The sequence below is a fragment of the Lycium barbarum genome, chromosome 1 (assembly GCF_019175385.1).
Source record: "Lycium barbarum isolate Lr01 chromosome 1, ASM1917538v2, whole genome shotgun sequence".
NCBI lineage: Eukaryota > Viridiplantae > Streptophyta > Magnoliopsida > Solanales > Solanaceae > Lycium > Lycium barbarum.
The window spans coordinates 160786423-160798667 of record NC_083337.1 but is presented as its reverse complement, the minus strand read 5'-3'; the positions used below and the strand labels follow the sequence as shown (position 1 = coordinate 160798667).

The 12245-nt window shown below is 34.5% G+C and overlaps 2 protein-coding genes across 3 annotated transcripts; both read right to left on the bottom strand.

Annotated features, from left to right (window-relative positions):
- Positions 1-480: 480 nt before the first annotated feature.
- On the bottom strand, positions 481-4425 carry LOC132602201 (kinase-interacting family protein-like). Of its 2 annotated transcripts, none has more exons than XM_060315172.1 (3): positions 4271-4425; positions 3508-3660; positions 481-1484 (listed from the first exon to the last, which is right to left on the bottom strand). In XM_060315172.1, exons 1-3 carry the CDS (start codon positions 4389-4391, stop codon positions 634-636), a joined length of 1125 nt encoding a protein of 374 aa, XP_060171155.1. In that variant the 5' UTR covers positions 4392-4425; the 3' UTR covers positions 481-633. The 2 variants fall into 2 exon arrangements, with proteins under 2 accessions (XP_060171155.1, XP_060171160.1); XM_060315177.1 differs by having other exon boundaries at positions 4276-4418.
- Positions 4426-6122: 1697 nt separating this feature from the next.
- Positions 6123-9233, bottom strand: LOC132602189 (uncharacterized). The gene is made up of 6 exons (XM_060315167.1): positions 9061-9233; positions 8934-8960; positions 8786-8848; positions 6720-6798; positions 6561-6606; positions 6123-6387 (listed from the first exon to the last, which is right to left on the bottom strand). The coding sequence occupies exons 1-6, from the start codon at positions 9100-9102 to the stop codon at positions 6378-6380; spliced, it is 267 nt and encodes an 88-aa protein (XP_060171150.1). The 5' UTR covers positions 9103-9233; the 3' UTR covers positions 6123-6377.
- Between the last annotated feature and the right edge of the window lie 3012 nt (positions 9234-12245).

Below are 12245 nucleotides of genomic sequence, written 5' to 3'. Positions count from 1 at the left end.
ATTGGGCATTGAGGCAAAAGGGTATGGCTGCATCAACTGCAATTCATGTACTGTATATCTACTATCTGGAGCTCTTCCTAGCTAATGTAAGAAACTCTATGAAGCTCTATATTCATAGACCCACTCACCCAAGTTGAAATTTTACAGTTATAGAATATAAAGCCAAGACTTGCATTTTCTTTCATGGTTTAAGATGACCGATGAGATCCGGATAAGCAGTCTCATAGGCTCGTTCCTTTTGTGCTATACGCTAATGATTAATCACAAACTACTATCACTACATGTTTACCAAATTAGAATCTATCAGTGTCAACTTAATTTGCCTATACTGTAAACTATGAGGAACATGGTCCAGAACAACAGATTTAACTAAGTGAATCTTTAGAAGATGAATACCACCAAATTAGATGGTTCCTCTGTTGTACTTTATCGTTGACTAACTATTATGCATATAATCACATTTGTCGCTTTGGTAGTAACTAGTAGCTTCTCAAAATGCTTATATGTCACATTTATCCTGCTAATAAGGTAAAACAGGAGATGCAAAGCACAGGTGCTAATAAAGCTAGCATTTCTTTTTATGCAGCAAACTAAGTTGAATTCTTGAAACAACCTCTTTTTTTTAAAAAAATATTAGCAATAGGTTGAGTTGAAATCAGGTGCACAAAGGAAGATATCAAGCTTTTTAACCCTATCCCACAACTTAGGAACTTCCTTCCCAATCTTGGCCCTGTTCTTTTTCTCTTCTTCATGCTTCAATAGCTTCTCATAATACTCCTTATTTCTCCTCTCCAATCCATATATCTGACCTTGAAGATCCTCAACTTTTCGATTAAGAACGCAAACTCTACGATCCTCCCTCCTATTTAACATGCACCTAGCCAGCTCAGCTACCTTCCTCTTCATGAACAAAGACTCTGAAAACAACCCCTTATTCTCTTCTATCAATGAAGTCACTTTGTATCCCAATCTCGCGTTCTCGTTTAACAAGATCAACCTCTCCGATTCCAACAACTCCAATAAACTTTCCTGCAACTCTATCTTCCTTGATGACTCGTTGCATTTCTTTTCGACTTGAGTAATCTCGTGCAACATGATTTCACAGTCGACGTTTCTGATCACCAAGTCTGCAACAATCATGTCTGATTCAAATTTGGCTTGTGCTGGTTGAATTGGAAATGGAGGTTGATATGATAACGAACTTTCAGCGTCAGAATCAATAATCTCTTCTTCCTTGTCAAATTGATCATTATTATCATCAAAATGGAAGGACTGAATAGGAAAGGAATTGCGACGATGATGGTTCTTCGCAAGTGCTTGGCAATAACGGTCTGCCAAGGAGAGATAGTTGTCGTACAACTCTTGGAGTAAAGCCAGAAGCTGTGGGCGTTTTTGGTAATAGGCATCAGCGCGTTCAGTAAAACTGTCAGCAGAGTCTTTATTAGGAATGTTCAGTATCAACTTCTTCATCTTCTTGTCCAAATCTGAAGAAAAACAACAGTCCAAATACAATCAAATAGATGTATGATATTGACATGACAAGTGAAGCATTTGAAAATTTGAATTGATGAAATCCAACTTCACACAATGGACCCTTTAGCCCTTGCCTGGACCATGAGCAACAGTGACAGATGTTGACATAGGTGACAATGAAATATTAGTAGTTTGAATTCGAAAAAAAGAAACGTGTTACATACATGTTATTATTTCCACACTTTCACAAACTGCTTAATTATCATATGGCCTAATGCTAACACATTCCTACAGAATGATTATTCGAGATCTAGTTGTTCTTGTGAACCAACCACAACTACCATTAGTCTTTTTCATGATATAAGGGTGCATTAGATTTTTTGTACCAAAGCTGAGTATCAGACCAGCGGGTGGATCTAGAATTTAGACACTGGATTTTGAATTAAAATAGTTTATTTTCAAACGTATATCAAGCTCTATCCATATGCACATATGATATACAGGGTTTGATCTTGAAATGTACTTGCCCAGAGTACTTACACCACGCAAATGTAAGACATATGTCTTGCATACAGGGGCGGATTTAGAAGGTGCACCCTCTGCAAAAAATTGCAGTGTATAGATAGGGTAGATTTTCTGTGTTTATGTACATACATTATCTTTTGAATACCTTGAACAAATGCAAAATGTTAGCTTAAGTGGTCCAGGTTGTTCAAAATTGTCTCTAATATCCTATGTTCGATTCCCAGGGACAACATTATTTTTTAAATTTTGCTTTTGTTGTTTTTTCCGAACCCTCTGAGTAAATCCTGGATCCGCCACTGCTTGCATATACCCTTTTTTTAACACTTAATCATGATTAAGCTCTTCCAAGGTAGGGGTTGGTCCCTACTTGTGGGATTACACTGGGTATGTTGTTGTTGTTGTTGTAATCATGGTTAAGCGACATACATTTCCACTTTGATTTGTTGATTGTTAAGGTTAATTATTTAGTTAGTTGTAAACATCTGATACAGGTAAGCATCTGCGAACCGTCCTGTATCTAACTTGGCAGAAGGATTAAAGTGACTGTTAAGGTAAGAATAGATTCTGCTGAGGAAAGAGACGTATTTTCTTTCTGCAACACATCAGAGCGGTGAGATATATCCTTTTGAAAGGAGGGAGGTCCCACTATTCACATTTTAAAAAATGATGCGTTTTTGTGCTACTCTTAAGTCTTAAGCCTCGGACAGAAACAACAAAGGGACATAAATAGCAATAGGACACAGCCTTTTGAAATAAGCAAGAGGTTCGTCATATATGAACAGAAAGTGACCCTTCATATCACATGATACCCCTCTGATCTTCATACACTTCCAAATGAAAGAAAATTTCAGAATAATGGACCCCATTCCCCAAATAAATGCCTCTCTTTCTCTCTCTAGTCCAATATTTGGATGTAATAATTTTAGAGGTGGAGCTAGAATTTTGAATTTATGGGTTCTGGATTTTAGAAAACGCATCTTATTGAGTTCTTAATTAAGTGAATTTTTTATATAAATTCGGGTATGAAACCAAAGCTACTGAGTTCTGTCAAACTAGTAAGCTATGCTCTAGCTCTGCCCTTGATTATGCACCACTACTACTCAAATAAATCTGTAGAACATTCATTGACCACATCTTAACGTAAAATCTTGAGAAAAGAATTGATTTTGTACTCGGGTGTAGACCCAAAAAAGAAAAAATTACCTATGCACAATTGACAGAAAAGGTAAAAATATTATTCTCTCCGTCTCAATTTGTTTGGCATTTTTCGCTTTTAGAGAGTCAAACTTCTTAATTTTGATCATGTGTTTAAACATAGAATCTTTAAAAAATTTGCAATAAATTTTACATATTTTGAAACTACGTAAAAAGTATAAATTAACATAATTAATAATTTAAAATATTTAAAAGACATGCAATATTAAGGTTAAAGAACAACTAAGTTGTTCTCGAAAAGCAAAAGTGTCAAGCAAACTGGGACGGGACGGAGGGAGTTCAACATGTGATTACCAGCAATAGAGCAGAGAAGCCAAGAAGGTCTACTGAAGCTTCTCTTCCTTGAATGTTTTGAAGAGGCTGTTTCCACAAGAGGAGAAGCAAGGGCATTACCACCTTTTTTCTCTGCTTTCATTTTTGTTTCCATTTCAGCAGGTAAAATAGGGCCTACCCATATTAAAAGAAGTCACGTAAAAAACATTTTACTATGCCTTCTTTCATCAATTAATAATATGAGTAAATAATGCAAAGAGATACTATAGTTATTATCCATAATAAATGAGAACACAGTACACCAAACAGTGTAAGGTATACTACCAAGAAAAGAAATGAACAGAATAAACAGTAGTATAACAATTGTGCAAGAATATCACAATTATGCCTTGATGCAGATTTCCAGGGAAAAATGAATCATACAGCAACCAAAGATGGAGGTAATCTTAATACAACCAATTATCATTAAACAAACCATTTTTGTTTCTTTAAGTGACATGGAGATTAAAATGTAAGACGAAACCATCAAATTCCCCCCCTAAAAGAGACACGTGACTGTGTAATGTTTGAGAAACAGTGATATAGTTGAAGCCACAGCCAACAAATGGTTAAAATTTGAAGAAAAAGAATTTGCTAAAACTGTTTAGTATATACATGGAAGTCAAGAAATGTACTATAAAGTTATACAAAGTAAAGCTTCCTTAGAAGCAAGAGAGACAGAGATGATGGCATGTAGAAGGAAAGGAAAAACAAAAGTTTGAAGAAGAAAACAGAGGAAGCATACCGTACTTCAAAGAACAATCCCTGCAACGGTTTGGGTGGCAAACTAGTTCGGGCTCAGTTCCAAAACAGACTATTATAGAGTAGCATAGTTTGTTGTCTTTTAAGCTCTGTCCCTTACACATGCCAACTTGTTTTTTGGCATTAATATACTTACTGTTTGGTCATAATAGTCACTCCTTACATATGCTGAAATTACCTCCTACTAGTATTTACATATGTTATTTCAATATATAATAGAAAACTTATTTGAGAAGCAGTATTAAGAGGAACAACAATTTTCAGGCGTACATTTTTTACTTTTTTCCCAAGTTAAGTTCATGTCTGGTGTAACTTGTAATTTCTAATGCTCTTTTTAAATTTTTTATTCAACTGAATATTGTCTAAAAGCCCGCTATGTATTTATACATACTGATAGAGTGATAGTCAAAAGAATTTATTACTGATATCAAAATACTGAATATTTTAACATGCTAGTTTTCATACAAATTTTAGCTTTCTCAAAAAAAAAATTCCAAGTATAATTCTTGTCTGAAAATAATACTCCCTCCGGATCAAAAAGATTGTCCATTTAGCCATTTGCATACCTCTTAAGAAAATACTAACTCCTAGCAAAAAATAAATAATTTGACGAAACTGTCCCTAATTAAATAGATATTGTGATTTGATCAAATAACGCTTAATAGAGGCAATCTGGAAGAATAAGCTTAATTCTTTCTTGATCGAATAAGTAGACACTCTTTTTTATCCGGAGGAAGTACTAACTTTCCCAAATTTTTTTCGCTAACTTGATATTGTCAAACTGCCACTCTGTTTTCTCGAATGGTACCTTCTAAGATGTCTTTAAGGACGTACGGATAACTTAAAGCAGTCAGAGCCAGCTGGAGAGGTCGAAATGGCAATAGCCTAAGCATTGATAGTCTGCACTCTGCAGCCCTATTCAATTTTTGGTTTTTCAATATCTAATTTACCCCTTCGAGGGGTAATCTTTTCTTGTCGTTTTTCCTCCCAATGACATCGTATTTTTAGAATTTAAACCCCAGACTTTTGGTCAGAGTGAAGGATCACATCTATTTCTCCATAATACTTCTTGATGGTTCATGTGAATCTTTACTAGTACCACAGGTACTAAAACCGCCTATTTCTTGAAATTTTGTGGTTAATGTCCTCATTTTTCAACGAGGATTTACAATGACCGAGTCCCCTGATGTGCTACCAAAAAAAAAAAGGACTTTCATCTGTAAAGACTGTTTGATGATACATATGTGAATTACTAACTAGATAGAGTGAAGGAATTACATCTATCGACCACACCCTCGACGGTTCTCAAATGAAATTTTGTGATTGATGCCCTCATTATTCAAACAAGGATTTTGAAAGATATCTACCGTATGCGTCCCCAAAAAGAGACTTATTTTCTCATGACTGTTTGATACATACAGAATTATTGATGTCTCTCATGATCGTTTGGTGAGAGACAAAATTTCTCTCAAAGATTTACTAATGAATTTATAGCGAGAACGTTGAGAATGAATCATATATAAATTAGTCGTGCACCCACTACTGACATAACTTAGCAAGCTGGTCTTCATGCCAGCAACACGGAGTCAATGAACGTCTTCGTGACAATACTTCCACCCTAAAGCAAATTAGACATGCAAAATTACCAACAACAGAAAACGGTCGAAAGGCTACTCTCTTTTCTCTATGATGGCATTGCTACCCTGTTATCAGCAAAAGAGAAGTAGTTAAAAGAGTCGTTGAGTTTATAAAGTGGTTGATTGTTAATCTGGAAATTGCTACCACAGCAGAGCAGCACAACAGAAGGCACTTCTAACTTGGGAGTCAATAGCAAGGGCATCAAGCAACTTCTTTCAATACAGTTACTGATAAATTGACTCACACATAAAGAGGTCAGAGTCGAGACATCCATGAAGTACTAGACTCAAAGAAACCATGCTGAATATACATATATAGCAAACATGAATGGAAGTTCAAACTCAAGGCTGTGCGTCTAACATCCTGCTCCTTGTCCACAAAGACACATGGTTTCAATAATTGATTTTTGCCAGAAAAATTCAAACTTCTTCCAAAGTCCAGCTGACAGGAAATCATTTCCCCCTAAAAGAGAAAAAACAAATGAAATGAGTAAATTATCAGCATTGCCCTAACAAGAAGGGGGGAGAGAGGGGGAGAGAGAATTACAGCAGTACTATAAGCTATTTGCTATGAGTAATTAACTATGCTTTCAGGTGCATAAGCAAAAGAGGTATAACAATGAGTCAATAACTTACGTGTTCATCATCAATGTGATATTATCTCCTTTCAGAAGAATCCGCCCTGTACAGAGAACAAGGAGATTTTAGAGACAAAAGGCGCAGAGAAACGTGATTTCTCCTTCTAATTATAGGGAAAAAGGTTAGGCCTTGGGGTGAAAGTTATTTGTTACCCACCTAACTGCTTTCTGCTTTTCTTCTTCACGTTGACTTCCTCAGCATCATCTAGAACCAAATTCATGTACTCATCAAAACCCTAAACAACAAAAACAAACAATCTCCCGTTCAACATCTAATAGTGAGTTGAAGTATAACCTAAATTCAAAAGCCAAGAAAAAAAATCTGGTAGCTGCACAAGAAGTTTGTGGCAATAATAGAACTCTAAATTCTTCTAAGTGCACTGATGTACAACTCTAGCCAAAAGCACACAGTGCAGGTGTGTCAAGCAAAAGCAATAGTTCAGGGATGAAATCATTGTTTTTATCTGCTGGCAGAGAACATGTAGGACCAACCTTGATCAGAAACTAATTCATGAAATGACCAGATGCAGATTCTAAAAAGACCTAAGAAGAGTACAACAATAAATATGTCAACACCAAGTGAAGCTAGTGCTAAAGCTTATCCAGTCATATGATGTCTAACAAGTTGATAATGCAGCTACTTCCTAAACTCTTAGGCTTCCCAAACCCCTATTGAAAGCTTGACTACAATCTGTAATCCATATCCATGTCTCCTAACCAAGAACCAAAGCTTAGGAAATCAAAACTACATAAGCAGAAAAATAGATCAATATCCAAGTCTCCAGAGGTTCATACAATAACTTTTTTCTAGGCACATCTTCACATTCAAAGCAGGCTTCTATTTAGGGTCAATTTGATGTTCCAAGTAAAGAGTAGTAGAAGAAAGGATGAAGTGAGGATAGCTGTGTAAAAAGGCTACACACCCAGAAGAGGTACCCATATGCAAGACTATAGGGGACGCTAAGTATCATTAAAGGATAGCATTCTAAAGTTTGAAGTGTATGGTGCAATAATTCAATCAGAAAAACAGGCATTGAAATTTGCAAGACAGCAAATGCTCTAAACAAAATATAAGAATCAAGCATAGAAACAGATGATTTCATAATAATCCCCACAACACGCTACAGAAATTAGTCAACTCCACTAGATTTGACTTACGAATCAATGATCAATTACTAATCCTAAGAGGTTTTAAGACAGAGCACACTTTCTCAAACCTTTGGCCCATACTACCATAAAAATTACTACAATTGAAAAGGTTACAGCTCTTCTAATATAAGGCTATACAATGTTTTTATTTCATTCTAGTGTTTCTTTTAGAAAATTAGAGTTTCTCTTTCGAGCTATGGGCAGTCCAGACTCCAGTCTATCCCAATTTCAAGTATATGCTACATCGCCACAATAAACTAAAGTTGCTTGTTCAATAAGACTAGACCTTTACATAAGATTACAGCTGTTATTTGGTCTGGTACAACTAGATAGGCCTTTTGGACCCTGCAATAGGAACTAACGATGAGCCATAAATAGGTCAATTATGACTTACGAGCTTGCTACATGAAATAAAAGTTTTTATGACACATGAGGTTAGATACTTTGTACCTTTCTATTGCAATTCACAAAAATAAAGGCTACATGACTTGTAAAACACAATTTATTGAGTTAAAGGAATATGAGCTTAAACTGTTTTTTTGCCTTCCTGAGCTATATCCAAATTGTGCACCTTTATTATCTCAAACCATTTCTAATTATAAATCTCACAGACCAAAAATTCAAACCTAGGCTGCTCATTTATGAGTTCATAACAAACCAAATACTAAACTCTAAGAAGCTTTACTCAATATATAACAACAACAACAACATACCCAGTGTAATTCCATAAATGGGGGTCTGGGGGAGGATAGTGTGTACGCAAACCTTACCCCTACCTTAGAGGCTGTTTCCAAGGCATTGCCCCTAAATTCTACGCTGAATTTACTCTAGGAAATATAACCTATTATTGTATCCGCTAAAATTTATGCCAAGAAAAAAAAAAAAAAACAATACTACTTCACAACTAATAGAAGGAACCAGAAAGCAATGGGCACAAAAATTGGTAAGTAAATTCATATTAAGCAAAAACATTAAAAAAAATAAAAAAATTCTTCTTCTCTTGAACAGGAAAATAAAAAAAGACTTTGATTCTTGCATACAAATATATAATAAAGAAAAGAAAAGGAAACATACAATAATACGTCCTTCAATCCTGACATCCTTCTGCTCAAATAGCCATATCTGAATGCGAGCTTTCTGCAAAAATAATTTCCCCACAAATTATAACTCAAACAATAATTGGAAATTAAACGTAAATAAATGCCTATGATAGTAAACTTACACTCTGAAGAAATCTGAAGATCAGATTCTGTAAAAACAAAAAATTCCCAAATTTAGCGCAAACAATTAAACTTTTAAATTGCTCATATAAAAAATAAATAAAAAAGGGTAAGAAGGAATAAAGTTACGATGGGCTGGGTCATAATCCTCTGTACTTTGGTGCTCGCCATGGCGGCTACTCCTCTTTCTCCAACGCAAAGTAGCAAAACCCTAGTTGGAGTAAAACCCTACTGCTTTATTTGTGACCGCAGATCAATTCGGGTGTCGTTTCTTTTAAAAAAAAAATTGTGACTATTGGCGCTAATATTCTGTGAAGTGCTTTTAAGCCAAACCAACTTTTAAGTGGGTACTTTTTTTTTTAATGTTTGGCTGAAATAAAAAAATATTTTTAAGCACTTATTTTTAAGTTAAAATATAATAAAAACAAATTAAAAGTCAAAATTTGAAATTGTTAACTGATGGATTTTGGTTTATAAGTCATAAGCCAAAAGTCCATCCAAACAAGCTCTTAGATGTAGGCTTTTGTACATAGATTTGGTTGATTGAAGTTTAGAAGGAAAAAAAAAAGTTTTTAAAGTTGAAGTTAAAAATAGCATTTGAAAGGTGAAGTTGTATTTGGTCATGCATTTTATTTTTAAAAATTAAAATTTTGTGAATGAAAAAGGATTTTTTTTATTTGAAAAACTCATCTTACAAAACTAGTTGAAAGATCAGTCTAACATATAACCAAAAAATGATTATTTAAAACAAAAAAAAAATTGGTCCAAACGGCTCCAAGACCATTTAAGTGTTTTGGTTCTTTTAAAACAACTCACAACCTAATAGTGACGGATCACCATTATCTTTATTTAATAAGTCCGAGAACTTAAGGTCTGCGGAAGAAAAAGAGACACGACAATAATGTCGATAAGGCCATGACATAAATAGCTACCACCAAAATAATAGCCGACTGTATGTTTTTGTATATTAAAGTATAATATACATAATTAGGCCCTATTTGGACATGGTTTGAAAACATGGTTTCAAATCATATTTGGACATGCAATTTGGATATTTTAAATTGTATTTTATTTTATAGACATAAAAAACTCCTAAATTGTAAAACTATCAAAACATTCTCAATTCTTATACAATCTTACCAAATGAGCAAGTCATAGTTCATAACAAAATTAGTACACTACTAGAAGACCTTTCTAAAAAATACAACATCAATTAATCAAACTTTAGCTGGGAAAATACATAAATACCCCCCAACATATACTTGGATTAATTATGACGCACCCAACCTTTGCGGGCGACCTATTACCCCCCGACCTTTTTTTCTGTATTTTTGTACTCTTTTTCGGTTGACGTGGCACAAAAAAATTGATGCCCAGTTGCACAATGGAGAGTGTTTCACACTCTCCACCACATCAGCGTCACGTCATTAAACCCTTCTTCTTCTTCTTCTTCTTCTTCTTCTTCTTCTTCTTCTTCTTATTATTATTATTATTATTATTCATTGAACCCTCTATTAATTTTATCTTCTTCACCACTAACCCCCAACTTTAATTCACAGACCAATTGTTATTTTCCAGACACAGTGTTAGTCCAAGAAATCATATGACATGCCAAAGTTATACAAGTACAGAGACAAGATTGACAACAAAGAAATTAAACAAAACTTCAAAGTAAAAATGCTCTACAAGATGTGCACTTTAATGTTCCCTATCAGTTCAACCAATGCATAAACCACGACATAGTACTGCCTAAAAAGCATCAATTTCATCAAATTCACATCAGCTTTCCCATCAGATTTTACTTGCAACCAATTTTGACTAAAAAATCACTAACATACAAAATTTTTAGATTCAAAATTGGTAACCCAACAACATTTTCGACTACCCATTTTAGATTTAAGAATTCGACTTTTCCATTTCAGATAAAAAATTTCAGATTCACAAATGGTAACCTAACAACATTTTCCTCTAATTTTTCTATCATTGGGGGAAATGTAGGATTGAAGACAAAAATGGAGTTCCGGAAGTGAAGAAAAAGAATGAGAATGAAGAAGAGTTGCACAAAGAAAAAGAAAGTAAAATATTGTGAAAGAATAAATAAAAGTAACATTATCAAAAATGAAGAAGAATGGGGGTGGCAGTAGGGTTAGGGGTGGGTGGGGAAAATGAGGGGTGAGGTGGAATGAAGAAAAAAGAAGATGGGTGGGGAAAATGAGGGGTGGGGTGGAATGAAAAAGAAGAAGATTGGTAGGGAAAATAAGAGGTGGGTGGAATGAAGAAGAAGAAGAAGAAGAAGAAGGAGGGTTTAGTGACGTGGCGCCGATGCAGTGGAGAGTGTGCAACACTCTCCACTGTGCAACTGACATCAAATTTTTTTTGTGCCACGTCAGCCGAAAAAGAGTACAAAAATACAGAAAAAATAAAGCCAGGGGGTAATAGGTCGCCTGCAAAGGTCGGATGCGTCATAATTAATCCGAGTATACGTTGGGGCGGTATTTATGTATTTTCCCAACTTTAGTTCAATAAAAACGAAAATTTAACATGAATAGTACTGTAACTACTCTTTAATATAATCCTTTCACATAAATTAAAGGTTGGTAGACATAAATAAAGGTCGGTGGAAGTTAATGAGATTGGTAAATGATTGATGGGAGTAATTGTTAAAAATATCTATCAACTTATGGGTCTTTTTTTTACAAAATATAAACGTATGGGTTAAATTTTATAATTAAAAAAGTTGAAACCATGGTTTCAAACCTCAAATCATGTCTTTTTGGATGATTTAGGATTTGAAACAATGAGTGAAAACGCATGTCCAAACGTTGGTTTGGGGTTATGTTTTCAAACCACGGCTTGAAAACGCATGGCCAAACGCCTACTTAGTATAATATTTTTTAAGCCCGTTTGGATTGGCTTATAAATTGGTCAAACCAGCTTATAAGTTATTTTTAACTTATTTGGGTGTTTGGTAAAATAGAAAACAACTTAAATTAAGTTAAAAAGTGCTTAAAATAAGCCAAAATCAAGAAGTTGCTCAATCCCAATTTATTGTTTTTGGCTTAAAAGTCATTTTGGTTTGACCAACAACTTTACCCTTTTATCCTTATTTTTTTCTGTTAATTTCAATACTACCTTTACTTCTAAAAACACTTTAAGCACTTTTATCCAAACACGTAATTGCTTATTTATAAAATAATTTTCAGTACTTTTAGCACTTATGATTCAAAGTCACTTTTTTTCCGGTTAATCCAAACGGGCTCTTTGTATATTAGCTTGTGGTATAATTATTTCCATCCGAACAACCAAATGTGTTA